Below are 20770 nucleotides of genomic sequence, written 5' to 3' on the forward strand. Positions count from 1 at the left end.
CAGAGGAAAAGTAAAGAGGACTTTGTACTGCACTCTAGGTACCAGCTTGGCTCTTGGGGTCCCCAAATCCAGGTGTAGCCTCTTGGACAGTATTTCTCGTCCTGGGCCACAGGAGAGCCCACTGCCCTGAAGGGTGAGTCCCAGGCCTGGCAGCATTCACCACAAGCTGATGGAAGAGACCTTGGGTTTTATGTGAACATCAGTGGTGGCCTAGCAGAACACCCTATGGACCACTGACGGTGGCGGCCACAGGGAGAGACTCCTCTGCCTGTGGAAAGGGAGGGAAGAGTGGGAAGGGCTTTGTATTGTGATTTGAGTGCCAGCTTAACTGCAGTAGAATAAAACATCAGGTAAATTGCTCAAGTTTCTGACTCCAATCCCTGGCTCCCAGAGAGCATCTTTGGACACACCTGGGTTGTGGGGGAACTCACCATCCTAAAGGGAAGGGCCTTCCTTGGGCAAGGTCCAGTGCTGTGCTGGCTTCAAGTCTGACACAGCACAGGCCCAGTGCTTGCATCACCACACCCCCGGGGGGCTTGCATCACCACACCCCCAGCTCAACACAGAGACAGTGACTCCATATGTTTCAGAGAAAGTAAGGGTAAAGAACAAGAGTTTCTGCCTGGTAATCCAGAGAATTCTTTCAGATGTTATCCAAGGTCATCAAGGAGTACCCTTTATGGGTCTACAAGAAACACAGCATTATTAGGCTTGGGGTCCAAGTCTCTTTGAATAACTGGAAGGCCTTCCCAAGAAGGACTGGCATGAGCAAGCCTAGATTGAGAAGACTACAATAAATACCTAACTCTTCAATGCCCAGACACCGATGAATATCTACAAGCATCAACACCATCCAGGAAAACATGACTTCACCAAATGAATTAAATATGGCACCAGGGACCAGTTCTGCAGAAACAGAGATATGTGACTTTTTGGACAGAAAATTCAAAATAGCTATTTTGAAGAAACTGCAAGAAATTTGAAATAACACAAAGAAGGAATTCAGAATTCTATCAGATAAATTTAACAAAGAGACTGAAATAATTTAAAAGAATCAAGCAGAAATGCTGGAGTTGAAAATGCAATTGACGTGCTTAAGAATGCATCAGTCTCTTAGCAGCAGAATTGATCAGGCAGAAGAAAACTAGTGAGCTTCAAGACAGGCTATTTGAAAATACACAATCAGAGGAGACAAAAGAAAAAAAATAAAAAAGCATGAAGCATACCTACACGATCTAGAAAATAGCCTCAAAAGGGTAAATCTAAGATCCATTGGCCTTAAAGAGGAGGTAGGGAAAGAGCTATGGGTAAGAAGTTTATTCGAAGAGATAATATCAGAGAATATCCCAAACCTGGAGAAAGATATCAACATTCAAGTATAAGAAAGTTATAGAACACTACGCAGATTTAACCCAAAGAAGAACACCTCAAGGCATTTAATAATCAAACTCCCAAAGGTCAAGGATAAAGAAAAAATCCCAAAAACAGTAAAAGAAAAGAAAAAAAATCACATACAATCGAACTTCAATACATCGGCAGCCAACTTATCAGCAGAAACTTTACAGGCCAGGAAAGAGAGGCATGACATATTTAAAGTGCTGAAGGAGAAAAAAAAATGTTTACCCTAGGATAGTATATCTAGCAGAAAGTATCCTTCAAACATGAGGGAGAAATAAAGACTTTCCCAGACAAACAAAAGCTGAGGGATTTCATGAACACCAGACCTGTCCTACAAGAAATGCTAAAGGGAGTTGTTCAATCTGAAAGAAAAGGATGTTAATGAGCAAGAAGAAATCACCTGAAGGTACAAAACTCATGGGTAATAGTAAGCACACGGCTGGACAGCTGGAAACAGTGGCTCATGCTTGTAATCCCAGCACTTTGGGAGGCCGAGGCAGGTGGATCGCCTGAGGTCAGGAGTTCGAGACCAGCCTGACCAATATGGTGAAACCCCGTCTCTACTAAAAATACAAAAATTATCCGGGTGTGGTGGCATGCACCTGTAGTTCCAGCTACTTGGGAGGCTGAGGCAGGAGAATTACTTGAACCCAGGAGGCGGATGTTGCAGTGAGCCAAGATCATGCCACTGCACTCCAGCCTGGGTGACAGAGCAACATTCCGTCTCAAAAAAAAAAAAAAAAACAGTAAGCACACAGAAAAAGACAGAATGGTATCACACTGAAATTGTGGGGTGTAAACTTCTCTTGACTTAAGTAGAAAGAATAAATGATGAACCAAACAGAAATAATAACCACAACAACTTTTCAAAACATGGACAGTACCATAAGACACAAAGAAAAACAAAAAAAGTTAATCAGGGGAACAAAGTTAAAGTGTAGAGTTTTTATTAGTTTGTGTGTGTGTGTGTGTATGTGTGTGTTTGGCTCTTTGTTAATACAATCAGTGTTACACTGTCATCAATTTAAAATAATGGATTATAAGATAGCATTTGCAAGCCTCACGGTAACCTGAAACTGAAAAACAACGAATACACAAAAAATAAAAAGGAAGAAATTAAATCATACCACCAGTGAAAATCGCCTTCACTAAAACGAAGACAGGAAAGAAAGAAATAGAATAGAATAAAAAATAGAAAACCAAAAACAATCAGAAAACAAATAACAAAGTGGCAGGAGTAAGTCTTTACTTATCAGTAATAACACTGAATGTAAATAGACTAAACTCTCCAATCAAAGGACATAGAGTGGCTGAATGGATTAAAAAAAAACAAGACCCAATGATCTCTTGCCTACAAGAAACACATTTCCCCTATGAAGATACACACAGATTGAAAATAAACGGATGGAAAAAGATATTCCATGACAACGGAAACAACGAAATAGCAGGAGTACCTATACTTATATCAGACAAAATGGATTTCAAGACAAAAACTTTAAGGAGAGAGAAAAAAAGGTCACTATATAAGGATAAAGGGGAAAATTCAGCAAGAGGCTATAACAATTTTACATACACATGCACCCAACACTGGAGCACTCAGATATATAAAGCAATTATTAGAGGGAAAGAGAGAGATAGACCCCTGGTCAATGATTTTTTTGGATATGACCCCCACAGGTGACAAAAGCAAAAATAGGCAAATGAGATTGCACCAAACTAAAATGCTTCTGCACAGCAAAGGAAACAATCAACAGAGTGAAGAGACAACCTACAGAATAGGAGAAAATATCCACAAATCACACGTCTGATAAAGAGTTAATCTCCAAAATATACAAGGAACTCAAACACTGCAATAGCAAATAAACAAATAACCCAATGAAAAAATGGGCAAAAGACCTGAATAGATATTTATCTAAGGAAGGCATACAAATCAGCAACAGGTATGTGAAAAAATGCTCAACATCACTAACCATCAGGGAAATGCAAATTAAAATCACAATGAGATATCACCTCACATCTGTTAGAATGTCTATTATCAAAAAGACAAAAGAAGTGTTGGCAAGGGCATGGAGAAAAGGAAACCTTTGTACACTGCTGGTGGGAATGTAAATTAGTATACCCATTACAGAAAACAGTATAGAGGTTGCTCAAAAAATTAAAAATGTAACTACCATATTATCCAGCAATCTCACTTCTGGATATATACCCAAGGGAAATAAAATAAGTATCTTTAAGAGATATCTGCAATCCCTTGTTCACTGCAGCATTATTTACAATAGCCAAGCTATGGAATCAACCTAAGGGTCCAACAAGAGATGAATGGGTAAAGAAAATGTGGTATTTATATACAATAGAATACTATTCAGCCATAAAAAAGAAGGAAATCCTGCCATTTGTGATAACACAGATGAACCTGGAGGACATTAAGCTAAGTGAAATAAGCCAGCCGCAGAAAGACAAATACTGCATGGTCTCACTTATATGTGGATTCTGAAAAAGCTGAGTTCATAGAAGTAGAGAGTAGAAAGGTGGTTGCCAGGGGGTTGGGGAATGGATGAGGAGATATTGGTCAAAGGGTACAAAGTGTCCAAGCACAGTGGCTCCCGTCTATAATCCCAGTACTTTGGGTGGCTGGGGCAAGAGGACTGCCTGAGCCCAGGAGTTCAAGATCAGCCTGCATAACATAGTAAGACCCCCATCTCTACAAAAAAATAAAACAACTAGCCAGCCTTGGTGGCACGCACCGGTAGTCCCAGCTACTCGGGAGGCTGAGGTGGGAGGATCACTTTAGCCGAGGAAGTTGAGGCTGCAGTGAGCCAGGATCATGCCACTGCACTCCAGCCTGGCGACAGAGCAATACTCTATCTCTTCAAATAAAAGGGGAGGGGTTACAAAGTTTCATTTAGGCCGTATGAATAAGTTCTGGGGCTGTACTGTACAGCACAGTGACTACAGTTAATATTATAATAATGTATTGTATACTTGAAAATTGCTAAGAAAGTAGATCTTAAATATTTCTCCACAAAAAAACCTGTGTGAGTTGATGAATATATAAATTGGCTTGATTGTGGTGATCTTTTCACAATGTATATCAAAATATTATGTTATATACCATAAATATATACAAATTTTGTCAATTATACCCCCAATAAAGCTAGAAAAATGGAGGAAAAAAGAATAAAGATGGTGAAAGTAGAATGAGAAATTTGATTTGCCATAGTTTCAGTGTATCACTCACGAAATGATACAGGTTTACAGTGAAAAAACCTGAAAGACACGATCTTAATCAAGAGATCAAAGCTAGCACCACCAATAATAGTATAAATCAATCCTGTATACCACCCAATAGGAAGCCATGAGTAGAACATAGAATTTCTTCTGTGATTTTCTGGCCTCAAATTCACAACCTGTTCTAATCATGAGGAAACTTTGGCTAAACCCACATTAAATCACATGCTACAAAATGACTGATCTGTAATCTTCAAAACTGCCAAGATCATGAATAACAAGGCAAGAATGAGGAGGTGTTCCAGATTTCCAGATTGAAGGAGACTGAAGACTATGTATAATTCTAGATTGAAACCATTTTCTATATAGAACATTATTGGAAAATTTGAATGACGTTTCCAAGCAAAGGGTATACAGGAGTTCTTTGTACTAATCTTATAACTTTTCTATAAATATGAAATTGTTTTAAAAGTTTTTAAAGCCTAGAAGAATGTCTGATGTGACATATAACAGGCAACATATAAATGTTTACTGAATTAAGCTCTACATTATGACACCCAATTTGGGGAAAAAATAAGACCAATCTCACAAATAGGTACGATGTATGCAATACTGGGAACATTCTCCCTAATATCCAATTATATCTCCATTATTAATCCCTCTGTGAGAGTAAAGACTGAAGTAGGCATAGGCACTGAAATAGGAGAGAAAGAATGGAAAGGGAAGATAAAATGAAAAAGCAAAAAACTATGTATTTAGGAATTTTCATGAGATCCAGTCCAGGATGCAGGCTTTATCCTATCAAATCTCTCACATCTCCAAATCCCAGTATAGAAAAATACTATGGCAGTAACATGATTAACTGCTATCAACCTTGTCAGCAGACAAACTCATTTTTTTCTTTCTTTTGTTGTATAGCATGAATATGGAGCAAATGTTATCAAAATGATTTGACAATAAAAGACAAAGCAAAGAAAATTTTAAGAAATATTCCATATCAGTCAGGTGTGGTGGCTCATGCCTGTAATCCCAGTACTTTGGGAGGCTGAGGTGGGTGGATCACTTGAGGCCAGGAGTTCCAGAGCAGCCTGGCCAACATAGCAAAACCCTGTCTGTACTAAAAATACAAAAAGTAGCCAGGTGTGGTGGCGCAGGCCTGTAATCCCAGCTACTCAGGAGGCTGAGGCACAAGAATCACTTGAACCCGGGAGGTGGAGGTTGCAGTGAGCTGAGATCACATCACTGCACTCCAGCCTGGGCGACAGAGTGAGACTCCATCTCAGAAAAAAAAAAAAAGAAAAGAAAAGAAAAAAAAGAAATATTCCATATAGCTTTTTCAAATGCTCTTTCTGGTAAAGAACAAAGGAAGCAAAATATTTCAAAGATCAGCTACTTATGTGGAACTGATCTCAAATAGAATCTCCAAAAGGTTGCATGAAGTAGTAATGATTCTTCCTGGAACTTGATATAGCATATTTTCAAACTCTTGGAGAATGCAGATTTCACTCACCATCTGGGGGAGCCTCATCAACATATCTTTACATTGCAGTACACACATAGATGCTCTTTGAAAATCCCCTTGAGCAACTGCCTGAAAAAGATAAAGAATGTCAATAATTGGTTAAAATGAAATGACAAGGTTATTTGTCTCTAAGTCAATTTTAGCATATTTTAACTAGTGTTTAAAAGTCTTATTTTGTTTTCTAATATTTTTAGCAATACTAGTTGTTCAAGCTAAACAGATAGCTTGCTCAAAATACAGAAGAATAAGTGGTAATCTTTGGTGACACAGAGTTGATACTGAATGAGCAGGAGTCATTTACTTTTTTCTGGAAATGCAAAAACTGGTTGTACTGCCTTATGTTATTATACTATGACATAATGCCAGGTCTACTAGATGCTTCTGCAACTTGAATAGCTCTTCTATTCACTTCTACATTAGAGGAATTAAGCTAAACAGCAGTCTTTGTCTTAAAGCAAGATCACAATAACCTCATAGTCTGAACTGCTATGTATATCCACTACAAAAAGCAGCTTATCAATTAGCCAGACATGGTGGCACACACCTATAGTCCCAGCTACTTTAGAGGCTGAGGCGGGAAAATTGCTCAAGTCCAGTAGTTTGAAGCTGCAGTAAGCTAAGAAGATACCTCTCTACTCCTGCCACAGATGACAGAGCAAAACCCCATCTCTTAAAAAAAAAATTTTTTTAAGAAAAAAGAAAAGCAGCTTCGTACAATCTCATCATGAAGCCAAAAGAGCCGCTCTGCCATTTATCATGTGTAACTTTGAGCCTTAAGCTCTCACAGATTGTTTCCTCATCCATAAAGTGAGGAGACTGTACTAGACTATCTGCAGGGTTCCTTTCAGTTCTACCATTCTATGTCTGAACACCCCCAAATGAATGTAAACATCAATCACACATACTTCAGCACTTGTAGAAGAGGCTTGTTTCAGCCACTGAAGAACTTAGTTGGCCAGGCGCAGTGGCTCACGCCTATAATCCCAGCACCTAGGGAGGCCAAGGTGGGTGGATCACCTGAGGTCAGCAGTTTGAGACCAGCTTGACCAACATGGTGAAATCCCGTCTCTACTAAAAAACAAACAAACAAAACAAAACAACCCAAACACAAATTAGCTGGGTGTGGTGGTGGGCACCTGCAATCCAGCTACTCGGGAGGCGGAGGTTGCAGCGAGCTGAGATCGAGCCATTGCACTCCAGCCTGGGAGACAGAGCGAGACTCTGTCACACACACACACAAAAAGGCAGACAAAGCATTTTTTTAAGAAAAACATGGATACATACAAGGAAATAATAAAGTACTACACTTGCTATTTTCTTTCTTCTCTTCTTTACGTGGTGTCAAATATTATTGTGCTTTGAATAATAAAAGAATTGAGTAGACAGAAGAAAATATAAACAACGTAAGACACCAGCTTCTCTCTAGTTTTCTCTTCTAACTGCTGAATAGTAAGCCTGACATCTTGCTGAGTAGATACTCTCTTATAAGGCTTTAATACTAGATATTATTAAAGGGGAAAATAAATTGCTAACACAAGTGCCTCAATAAGCCAAATCTCTATATAGAGATTAGAAAATAATATTCCTGTCTACACTATATTCTATGAATACTTGCTGATTGAATCATTATTCAAGGTGGAGAAAATCTTACTATAAAAGAGAAATGCTGAGTGACAACACCATATCAGAGGATAGATGTTGCTGTCTGTTCTTATAACATATAAAACAACATGAGACTTTAATGTTCAAACAACCCATAAAGTGTCTATCATTACTCAGATTTTATCTTAGAGAAATCAAAGCTCTAATAATTCAGGCTACTTTTGAAAATTTATTCATCTTCTTATGACTAGAAACAAATATTTCAAGCCCAAAAGATAAAGATTTAAAGTAAAAGAAGTCTTAAAGAAGAGGCAGCACAATACAGTGCTGTAGTAACCTTTTGTGAGCATCAGACTCACCAGTGGAGCTTTCTGAAAATCACACGCCCAGCTCTCACCACTTGGGGAGACTGTGATTCATTAGATCTGGAGTGATGTCCTGCCTATACTGATGTAGTGAAAAGAATATGAGCTTTGCATTCCCAGTTTTTCCACTTCTTGGCTCAGTGAACTTAGGTAAGTCACAATCTCTTTGAGGCTCTATTTTGTTAACTATAAAATAGGGACAGTAATGTCTACAATATAGGATTGATTTTTATGAGGATCAAATGGGATCACAGATGTGAAAGCATTTCATAAACTGTAAGTCAGTATTCAAAAATGTGTACATTTGGGGCAATCAAAACTACCATCAGGGCTGGGCCCAGTGGCTCACCCCTGTAATCCCAGCACTTTGGGAGGCCAAGGTAGGCTGATCACCTGAGGCCAGGAGTTCGAGACCAGCCTGTCCAACATGGCAAAACCCCGTCTCTACTAAAAATACAAAAAGTAGCTAGCTAGGCATGGTGGTGCGTGCCTGTAATCTCAGCTACTTAGGAGGCTGAGGTAGGAGAATCGCTTGAACCCGGGAAGCAGAGGCTGCAGTGAGCCGAGATGGCGCAATATTGCCTGGGCAATAGAGTGAGACTCTGTCTCAAAAAAAAAAAAAAAAGACAATATATTAAAATGGCAATACTCCCCGAGTTGATCTATAAATTTAATCCAATTCCATTAAAATTCCAGTTGGCCTTTTTTGCAGAAATTAACATGCTGATCTTAAAATTCAAATGGAAATTTAAGAAACCCAGGGCTAGGTGAAACATTCTGAGACATGACACCAAAAGCATGATCCATAAAAGAAAAAGAAATCAATCAATTGGACTTCATCAAAACTGTATTCTGTGACCCTATTATAAAGGACAAAAAGACAAGCTACAACAAGACAATATTCGCGAATATTTATCTGACAAGGGAATCACATCTAGAATATATAAATAATCCTGTAAATTCAACAGTAAACTATCAAACAATCCAAATAGAAAATAGACAAGAAAAATGACAGATATTTTGCCTAAAGGGAGATACAGATGGCAAATAAGTAAATGAAAAGATGTTCAACATCATTAGCCATTAGAGAAATGCAAATTAAAACCACAATGAGATATCACTATATAACTATTAGGATAGCTACAATAAAAAAATTGGTCACAATACCAAATGCTGTCAAGGATGCAAAGAAATGGGATCTCTCATACATTACTGGTAAGAATCTAAATGGTGGCTGGGTGCAGTGGCTCACACCTGTAATCCCAGTACTTTGGGAGGCCTAGGTGGGTGGATCACCTGAGGTCAGCAGTTTGAGACAAGCCTGGCCAAGATGGCAAAGCCCCATTTCTACTAAAAATACAAAAATTAGCCAGGCATGGTGGCACGCACCTGTAGTCTCAGCCACTCGGGAGGCTGAGGCAGGAGAATCACTTGAGCCTGGGAGGCGGAGGTTGCAGTGAGCTGAGATCATGCCACGGCACTCAGCCTGGGTGACAGAGTGAGACTCTGTCTCAAAAGAAAACAAGAAAACAAAACAAAACACAGAATGTAAAATGGCATGGCCACTCTAGAAAACAGTTGGCAGTTTCTAAAAAAAAAAATAAAACTAAATATACCCTTTATGTCCACACAAAAACCTGTATGGAAATGTTCATGCCAACTTATTTACAATAGCCAAAAATTGGAAACAACCCAAATTCTTTCAATGGTGAACAGCTAAACAAATTGGTACATCCATAGCATAGAATTCTACATAGCAATAAAAAGAGAACAGGGCTCGGTGCGTTGACTCATGCCTGTAATCCCAGCACTTTGATAGGCAGAGGTGGGTGGATCACTTGAGGCCAGGAGTTTGAAACCAGCCTGGCCAACTTGGTGAAATGCCATCTATACTAAAAAATACAAAAAAAATAGCCAGGCAAGGTGGCACATGCCTGTAATCTCACGCTACTTGGGAGGCTGAGGCAGGAGAATCACTTGAACTCAGGAGGCAGTAGTTGCAGTGAGCCGAGATCACGCCATTGCACTCCAGCCTAGGCAACAGAGTGAGACTCTCTGTCTCAAAAACAAACAAACAAAAAGAACAAACTATTAACACATAAAAAGACAAGGACGGATCGCAAAAAAAAAAAAAAATGCTGAGTGAAAACAACCAATATAAAATGGTTACATAGTGTAATATTACATTTATATAATGTTCTTAAAATGACAAAATTATAGAGATGGAGACTAGGTTTTGGTTGCCTGAGGTTTTGGATGATGGGAAAGGGGTATCCCTATAAAGGGGTTATGTAAAGAATCTGTGCGGTAATGAAACTGTTCTGTATCTTGATTGTGGTGGTGGTAGTGAACATGAATCTTCACCTACACATGTGCTGAAATTGTATAGAGCTCTATAAACACATGCAAACACACATAAGTGAGTTCATGTAAAACTGGTGAAATCTAAATAAGGTCTGTGGATTGTATCAATGTCTATTTCCTGGTTTTATATCGCACTATATGTATGCAAGATTTTGCCACTGGCAAAAAACTGGGTGAAGGGTACACAGATCTCTCTTTACTATTTTTGTAGTTTCCTGCAAATCTATGCTTATTTCAAAATTTTAAAAAATTTTTAGAAACACATTTGTTGGCCAGGCACGGTAGCTCACACCTGCAATCCCAGTGCTTTGGGAGGCCGAGGTGTGTGGATCACCTGAGGTCAGGAGTTCAAGACCAGCCTGGTCAACACGGTGAAACAGCATCTGTACTAAAAATACAAAATTTAGCCTAGCATGGTGGCGGCTGTCTGTAGTCCCAGCTAGCTACTCGGGAGGCTGAGGCAGGATAATCGCTTGAACCCAGGAGGTGGAGGTTGCAGTGAGCCGAGATGGCACTACTGCCCTCCAGCCTGGGCAACGGAGCAAGACAAGGTCTCAAAACAAATAAAATAAAATAAAATCACATTTGTTTAATACCATCACCAATTTCATCAGAAAAGACTAAGTATTAGAAGGGGAGGAGCCAAGATGGCCGAATAGGAACAGCTCCAGTCTACAGCTCCCAGCGTGAGCGACTCAGAAGACCGGTGATTTCTGCATTTCCAACTGAGGTACTGGGTTCATCTCACTAGGGAGTGCCAGACAGTAGGTGCAGGACAGTGGGTGCAGCGAACTGTGCACAAGCCGAAGCAGGGCGAGGCATCGCCTCACCAGGGAAGCACAAGGGGTCAGGGAATTCCCTTCCCTAGTCAAAGAAAGGAGTGACAGATGGCACCTGGAAAATCGGGTCACTCCCACCCTAATACTGTGCTTTTCCAAAGGGCTTAAAAAATGGCACACCAGGAGATTATATCCCGCACCTGGCTCGGAGGGTCCTACACCCATGGAGTCTTGCTCATTGCTAGCACAGCAGTCCGAGATCAAACTGCAAGGCGGCAGCGAGGCTCGGGGAGGGGCACCCACCATTGCTGAGTTAGTTGTTTGATTAGGTAAACAAAGCAGCCGGGAAGCTCGAACTGGGTGGAGCCCACCACAGCTCAAGGAGGCCTGCCTGCCTCTGTAGGCTCCACCTCTGGGGGCAGGGCACAGACAAACAAAAAGACAGCAGTAACCTCTGCAGACTTAAATGTCCCTGTCTGACAGCTTTGAAGAGAGTAGTGGTTCTCCCATCACGCAGCTTGAGATCTAAGAACGGACAGACTGCCTCCTCAAGTGGGTCCCTGACCCCCAAGTAGCCTAACTGGGAGGCACCCCCCAGGAGGGGCGGACTGACTCCTCACACGGCCGGGTACCCCTCTGAGACAAAACTTCCAGAGGAGCGATCAGGCAGCAGCATCTGCAGTTCACCAATATCTGCTGTTCTGCAGCCACCACTGCTGATACCCAGGCAAACTGGGTCTGGAGTGGACCTCTAGCAAACTCCAACAGACCTTCAGCTGAGGGCCCTGTCTGTTAGAAGGAAAACTAACAAACAGAAAGGACATCCACATGAAAAACTCATCTGTAGGTCACCATCATCAAAGAACAAAGGTAGATAAAACCACAAAGATGGGGAAAAAACAGAGCAGAAAAACTGGAAACTCTAAAAGTCAGAGCGCCTCTCCTCCTCCAAAGGAACGCAGCTCCTCACCAGCAATGGAACAAAGCTGGACGAAGAATGACTTTGACGAGTTGAGAGAAGAAGGCTTCAGGCAATCAAACTACTCTGAGCTACAGGAGGAAATTCGAACCAATAGCAAAGAAGTTAAAAGCTTTGAAAAAAAATTAGGCGAACGGATACTAGAATAACCAATGCAGAGAAGTCCTTCAAGGACCTGATGCAGCTGAAAACCAAGGCACGAGAGCTACGTGATGAATGCAGAAGCCTCAGTAGCCAATGCGATCAACTGGAAGAAAGGGTATCAGTGATGGAAGATGAAATGAAGCGAGAAGAGAAGTTTAGAGAAAAAAGAATCAAAAGAAATGAACAAAGCCTCCAAGAAATATGGGACTATTGAAAAGACCAAATCTACGTCTGATTGGTGTAGCTGAAAGTGATGGGGAGAATGGAACCAAGCTGGAAAACACTCTGCAGGATATTATCCAGGAGAAATTCCCCAATCTACCAAGGCAGGCCAACATTCAAATTCAGGAAATACAGAGAACACCACAAAGATACTCCTTGAGAAGAGCAAGTCCAAGACACATAATTGTCAGATTCGCCAAAGTTGAAATGAAGGAAAAAACATTAAGGGCAGCCAGAGAGAAAGGTCGGGTTACCCACAAAGGGAAGCCCATCAGACTAACAGCTGATCTCTCTGCAGAAACTCTACAAGCCAGAAGAGAGTGGGGACCAATATTCAACATTCTTAAAGGGAAGAATTTTCAACCCAGAATCTCATATCCAGCCAAACTAACCTTCATAAGTGAAGGAGAAATAAAATACTTTACAGACAAGCAAATGCTGAGAGATTTTGTCACCACCAGGCCTGCCCTAAAAGAGCTCCTGAAGGAAGCACTAAACATGGAAAGGAACAACTGGTACCAGCCACTGCAAAAACATACCAAATTGTAAATGCCATCAAGGCTAGGAAGAAACTGCATCAACTATCGAGCAAAATAACCAGCTATCATCATAATGACAGGATCAAATTCACACATAACACTATTAACTTTAAATGTAAATGGGCTAAATGCTCCAATTAAAAGACACAGACTGGCAAATTGGATAAAGAGTCAAGACCCATCAGTGTGCTGTATTCAGGAAACCCATCTCATGTGCAGAGACACACATAGGCTCAAAATAAAGGGATGGAGGAAGATCTACCAAGCAAATGGAAAACAAACAAAGGCAGGGGTTGCAATCCTAGTCTCTGATCAAACAGACTTTAAACCAACAAAGATCAAAAGAGACACAGAAGGCCATTACATAATGGTAAAAGGATCAATTCAACAAGAAGAACTAACTATCCTAAATATATATGCACCCAATACAGGAGCACCCAGATTCATAAAGCAAGTCCTGAGTGACCTACAAAGAGACTTAGATTCCCACACAATAATAATGGGAGACTTTAACACCCCACTGTCAACATTAGACAGATCAATGAGACAGAAAGTTAACAAGGATACCCAGGAATTGAACTCAGCTTTGCACCAAGCGGACCTAATAGACATCTACAGAACTCTCCACCCCAAATCAACAGAATATACATTCTTTTCAGCACCACACCACACCTATTCCAAAATTGACCACATAGTTGGAAGTAAAGCACTCCTCAGCAAATGTAAAAGAACAGAAATTATAACAAACTGTCTCTCAGACCACAGTGCAATCAAACTAGAACTCAGGATTAAGAAACTCACTCAAAACCGCTCAACTACATGGAAACTGAACAACCTGCTCCTGAATGACTACTGGGTACATAATGAAATGAAGGCAGAAATAAAGATGTTCTTTGAAACCAACGAGAACAAAGACACAACATACCAGAATCTCTGGGACACATTCAAAGCAGTGTGTAGAGGGAAACTTATAGCACTAAATGCCCACAAGAGGAAGCAGGAAAGATCCAAAATTGACACCCTAACATCACAATTAAAAGAACTAGAAAAGCAAGAGCAAACACATTCAAAAGCTAGCAGAAGGCAAGAAATAACTAAAATCAGAGCAGAACTGAAGGAAATAGAGACACAAAAAACCCTTCAAAAAATTAATGAATCCAGGAGCTGGTTTTTTGAAAGGATCAACGAAATTGATAGACCGCTAGCAAGACTAATAAAGAAGAAAAGAGAGAAGAATCAATTAGATGCAATAAAAAATGATAAAGGGGATATCACCACCGATCCCACAGAAATGCAAACTACCATCAGAGAATATTACAAACACCTCTACGCAAATAAACTAGAAAATCTAGAAGAAATGGATAAACTCCTCGACACATACACCCTCCCAAGACTAAACCAGGAAGAAGTTGAATCTCTGAATAGACCAATAACAGGCTCTGAAATTGTGGCAATAATCAATAGCTTACCAACCAAAAAAAGTCCAGGACCAGATGGATTCACAGCCGAATTCTACCAGAGGTACAAGGAGGAGCTGGTACCATTCCTTATGAAACTATTCCAATGAATGGAAAAAGAGGGAATCCTCCCTAACTCATTTTATGAGGCCAGCATCATCCTGATACCAAAGCCTGGCAGAGACACAACAAAAAAAGAGAATTTTAGACCAATATCCTTGATGAACATTGATGCAAAAATCCTCAGTAAAATACTCACAAACCGAATTCAGCAGCACATCAAAAAGCTTATCCACCATGATCAAGTGGGCTTCATCCCTGGGATGCAAGGCTGATTCAACATACACAAATCAATAAATGTAATCCAGCATATAAACAGAACCAAAGACAAAAACCACATGATTATCTCAATAGATGCAGAAAAGGCCTTTGACAAAATTCAACAACCCTTCATGCTAAAAACTCTCAATAAATTAGGTATTGATGGGACATATCTCCAAATAATAAGAGCTATCTATGACAAACCCACAGCCAATATCATACTGAATGGGCAAAAACTGGAAGCATTCCCTTTGAAAACTGACACAAGACAGGGATGCCCTCTCTCACCACTCCTATTCAACATAGTGTTGGAAGTCCTGGCCAGGGCAATTAGGCAGGAGAAGGAAATAAAGGGTATTCAATTAGGAAAAGAGGAAGTCAAATTGTCCCTGTTTGTAGATGACATGATTGTACATCTAGAAAACCCCATCGTCTCAGCCCAAAATCTCCTCAAGCTGATAAGCAACGTCAGCAAAGTCTCAGGACACAAAATCAATGTACAAAAATCACAAGCATTCTTATACACCAATAACAGACAACAGAGCCAAATCATGAGTGAACTCCCATTCACAATTGCTTCAAAGAGAATAAAATACCTAGGAATCCAACTTACACGGGATGTGAAGGACCTCTTCAAGGAGAACTACAAACCACTGCTCAAGGAAATAAAAGAGGACACAGACAAATGGAAGAACATTCCATGCTCATGGGTAGAAAGAATCAATATCGTGAAAATGGCCATACTGCCCAAGGTAATTTATAGTTTCAATGCCATCCCCATCAAGCTACCAATGACTTTCTTCACAGAATTGGAAAAAACTACTTTAAAGTTCATACGGAACCAAAAAGAGCCCACATTGCCAAGACAATCCTAAGCCAGAAGAACAAAGCTGGAGGCATCATGCTACCTGACTTCAAACTATACTACAAGGCTACAGTAACCAAAACAGCATGGTACTGGTACCAAAACAGAACAGAGCCCTCAGAAATAATGCCGCATATCTACAACTATCTGATCTTTGACAAACCTGACAAAAACAAGCAATGGGGAAAGGATTCCCTATTTAATAAATGGTGCTGGGAAAACTGGCTAGCCATATGTAGAAAGCTGAAGCTGGATCCCTTCCTTACACCTTATACTAAAATTAATTCAAGATGGATTAAAGACTTAAACATTAGACCTAAAACCATAAAAACCCTAGAAGAAAACCTAGGCAATACCATTCAGGACATAGGCATGGGCAAGGACTTCATGTCTAAAACACCAAAAGCAATGGCAACAAAAGCCAAAATTGACAAATGGGATCCAATTAAACTAAAGAGCTTCTGCACAGCAAAAGAAACTACCATCAGAGTGAACAGGCAACCTACAAAATGGGAGAAAATTTTTGCAATCTACTCATCTGACAAAGGGCTAATATCCAGAATCTACAATGAACTCAAACAAATTTACAAGAAAAAAACAAACAACACCATCAACAAGTGGGCAAAGGATATGAAGAGCAGACACTTCTCAAAAGAAGACATTTATGCAGCCAAAAAACACATGAAAAAATGCTCACCATCACTGGCCATCAGAGAAATGCAAATCAAAACCACAATGAGATACCATCTCACACCAGTTAGAATGGCATCATTAAAAAGTCAGGAAACAACAGGTGCTGGAGAGGATGTGGAGAAATAGGAATGCTTTTACACTGTTGGTGGGACTGGAAACTAGTTCAACCATTGTGGAAGTCAGTGTGGCGATTCCTCAGGGATCTAGAACTAGAAATACCATTTGACCCAGCCATCCCATTACTGGGTATATACCCAAAGGATTATAAATCATGCTGCTATAAAGACACATGCACACGTATGTTTATAGCGGCACTATTCACAATAGCAAAGACTTGGAAGCAACCTAAATGTCCAACAACGATAGACTGGATTAAGAAAATGTGGCACATATACACCATGGAATACTATGCAGCCATAAAAAAGGATGAGTTCATGTCCTTTGTAGGGACATGGATGAAACTGGAAGCCATCATTCTCAGCAAACTATCGCCAGGACAAAAAACCAAACACCGCATGTTCTCACTCATAGGTGGGAATTGAACAATGAGAACCCATGGACACAGGAAGGGGAACATCACATACCGGAGACTGTTGTGGGGTGGGGGGAGGGGGGAGGGATAGCATTAGGGGATATACCTAATGCTAAATGACGAGTTAATGGCTGCAGCACACCAACATGGCACATGTATACATATGTAACAAACCTGCACGTTGTGCACAAGTACCCTAAAACTTAAAGTACAATAACAATAAAATTAAAAAAAAAAAAGACTTTGTATTTAGGCAGTGGCTCATGCCTGTAGTCCCAGCACTTTGGGAGGCCAAGGCAGGTGGATAACTTGAGGCCAGGAGCTCGAGACCGGCCTGGCCAACATGGGGAAACCCCCATCTCTACTAGAAATACCAAAACAAAACAAAACAAAAAAGCCAGCAGTGGTGGTGTGCGCCTGTAATCCCAGCTACTTGGGAGGCTGAGGCATGAGAACCGCTTGAACCCGGGAGGCAGAGGCTGCAGTGAGCTGAGACTGTGCCACTGCACTCCAACCTGTGTGGCAGAATGAGACTGTCTCAAAAAAAAAAAGACTAAGTATTTAGAAGCTACCAAGCTCATGGTAGAAGTACACATTTTCTAAAATTTCAGTTTTTACCTAAAAGCTCAAACTTTTTCACTGGCAAAAAATACTGTCAATTGTTTTCCCAGAAGTCACATGCTAACCTAAGTGTCCATCAACAGATGAATGGATGAAGAATGCAAAATGGTACATATACACAATAGAGTCCTATTCACTTGGTTCATTTTATTTTATCTTTTACTTTTGAGAGGGAATCTCACTGTCACCCAGGCTGAAGTGCAGTGGCATCATCTCTGCTCACTGCAACCTCTGTCTCCCGGATTCAAGCGATTCTCCTGCCTCAGTCTCCCAAGGAGCTGAAATTACAGGCACCTGACACCATGCCCAGCCCACGTTTATATTTTTATTAGAGACGGGGTTTTACCATTTTGGCCAGGCTGGTCTTGAACTCCTGACCTCAGGCGATCCACCCGCCTCGGCCTCCCAAAGTGATGGGATTACAGGCAGGGGCCACTGCGCCTGGCCCACTTCATTCATTTTTATGAAAACATCTGCTAAATAGCCAAGTTTATGTGTCAGTCATTCTTGAAATTAAAAATAGTTAATCCAGGCAGGGCACACTGGCTCACGCCCATAATCCCAGCACTTTGGGAGGCTGAAGTGGGCAGATCACCTGAGGTCAGGAGTTCGAGACCCGCCTGGCCAACATGGCAAAATTCCGTCTCTACTAAAAATACAAAAATTAGCCAGGCATGGTGATGCGCACCTGTAGTCCCAGCTACTCGGGAGGCTGAGGCAGGAGAATCGCTTGAACCCAGGAGGTGGAGTTTGCAGTGAGCCAAGATTGTGCCATTGCATTCCAGCCTGGGTGACAGAGCAAGACTCCAACACACACGCACACACAAAATAGTTAATTCGGCTCACAAATTAAACAATCACTTAAGAGCCTCTCCTCCAGATAACCATCACACTTCGATATGCAACAAAAGTGCTATATGAGTGTTTCCCTTTTCATCACACATATTAAAATGATATGTGTTCAAGGGCCCAAGATTTAATAAAATTAATCATCTTTACTCGCTTATCAAGGATGGTTTTGTGTAAAACTGGCATCCTTTTTATTTATTTATTTTTTAAATGAAAACCACTCAGATTGCATCCTTTCCTTCCCAGTCTCCCAAAGGAAGAAAAGAACGATCATCAATGGCAAATGGCAGTTGCAGCAAAGCAACATCAAGAGCCGGCTTTACACTTAGGAGATAATGCTGCACCTCTTCTTTGTGGTTTTCAGTGCTATACACGTTCAGAGAAACTTCTCTAGTAACAAACTATAGAAATGATCCCTGAAAGTATAGTCTTAAGACTGGCATTCTTCTTAAAGTAAGAGTATAGCAGTGATGAATAAAAAGATGACTAGTCTGTATGCTAGTGCCACTACCTGATTCATGTTGAAGTGCCAGCAATCTTACCCATCATTGCTTTGCATCACCAGAGCAAATGCTAAAACAGCAAAAAATAGGCAAATAATGTTTTAGAATTATTATAAAATAGTTTTGACCTCCCAGAACCTCCCACCATAACTTCTTCCATTGCCTCGCCACCCATTCAGTCCTTAAACCCTTACAGTCTATTTTCTACTATTATCTTATGATATAGTTGGAATATTTGTCCCTTCCAAATCTCATGTTGAAATGTGATGCCCCAGGTCAGGCATGGTCGCTCACGCCTGTAATCCCAGCAGTTTGGGAGGCCAAGGTGGGTGGATTGCTTGAGGCGAGGAGTTCAAGGCCAGCCTGGCCAACATGGCGAAACCCTGTCTCTACTAAAAATACAAAAATTAGCCGGGCGTGGTGGCATGTGACTGTAATCCCAGCTACTCTGGAGGCTGAGGCATGAGAATAGCTTGAACCCAGGAGGCAGAGATTTCAGTGAGCTGAGATCACGCCACTGCACTACAACCTAGGCAACAGAGCAAGACTCTGTCTCAAAAAAAAAAGGAAGAAAGAAAGAGATGTGATGCCCCAATTTTGGAGGTAAGGCCCAGTGGGAGGTGTTTAGGACATGGAGTCAGATCTCTCATGAATGACTTGGCTCCCTCCCCACAGTAACAGTGAGTTCTTGCTCTAGTAGTTCCTCTAAGATGGCATTGTTCGAAAGAGTCTGGTATCACCCTCCCCTGTATCTCTTTTTCCCTCTCTTGTCATGTGACATGCCTGCTCCCCTTCGACTTTTGGCATGATTGGAAGCTTACTGAAGTCCCTGGCCAGAAGCAGATGCTGGCATATGCTTGGTACAGTGTGCAGAACCGTGAGCAAGAATAAATCTTTTCTTTATAAATTACCCAGCCTCAAGTATGCCATTATAGCAATACAAAATGAACTAAGACACCTTACTACTGAAACTGCTTTCTATGGTCACTATCATCTTCCTAAACGTCAGGTCCAATGGCGTTTATTCCGACCTCATTTTCTTTTATTTCTCTGAAGCACTGGCCACTGTTGATCATCCTTTTCTCCAAACTCTCTTCTCGTGGATGACCCACACTGTTCTAGTCCTCTTTCATCTCTGGTATTCCTTCTTTTTCGTTTGCTCTGCTTTTTGAAATTTTAATGTAATTAAATTTAATTTTTTAAAGACAGGGATTCACTCTATCACCCAGGCTGGAGTGCCATGGTGTAATCATGGCTCACTGCAGCCTCAATCTGTGATCCTCCTGTTTCAGCCTCCCATGTAGCTGAGACCACAGGCATGTGCCACCATGCCTGGCTAATTTTTTTTCTTTTCTCACAGAGATAGGGTCTAGCTATGTTGCCCATGCTGGTCTTGAACTCCTGACCTCAAATGATCCTCCCACCTTGGCCTCCCAAAGTGCTGGGATTACAGGTGTGAGCCACCATGCCTAGCAGTGTTTGCTCTACTTTCGACTACACTCTCCCACCTCCCAACAACATGCAAATGTTTGTGGAATGAACAGGCTTTATTATCCTCCCTTTCCCGCCTCCAAAGATTCAATGGTTCAAGTCCTTCTCACTGAGCATAAATGACTGCTTCCTTTATATGTCTCCTGTATCTGTCCCTTCTTTCCCATTCTCATTGGTACTACTATAGTCCAGGCTTTCACCAGTTCATGCTTACACTATGCCTTGATTCTGTTCACTTTTCAATCAATTCTAAACACAATTACAGGTTACTCTTCACTAGGTGCCACCAAACCTCT

At 41.0% G+C, this 20770-nt stretch overlaps 1 protein-coding gene and 1 non-coding gene across 3 annotated transcripts in view; both read right to left on the reverse strand.

The window, feature by feature from the left end:
* The window catches only part of TEX11 (testis expressed 11), a 381570-nt gene that overhangs the window by 296960 nt on the left and 63840 nt on the right, over positions 1–20770 (reverse strand). For both annotated transcript variants that reach the window (XM_016944288.4, XM_054676447.2), the window contains exon 8: positions 6137–6217. In XM_016944288.4, the coding sequence (XP_016799777.2) occupies positions 6137–6217 (81 nt within the window). The remainder of the gene's footprint in view (positions 1–6136; positions 6218–20770) is intronic.
* LOC112207262 (small nucleolar RNA U3) lies at positions 18697–18912 on the reverse strand. The gene has a single exon (XR_002941702.1). It is a non-coding gene; the product is annotated as a small nucleolar RNA U3 (small nucleolar RNA).

Source organism: Pan troglodytes, chromosome X, assembly GCF_028858775.2.
Source record: "Pan troglodytes isolate AG18354 chromosome X, NHGRI_mPanTro3-v2.0_pri, whole genome shotgun sequence".
Lineage (NCBI taxonomy): Eukaryota > Metazoa > Chordata > Mammalia > Primates > Hominidae > Pan > Pan troglodytes.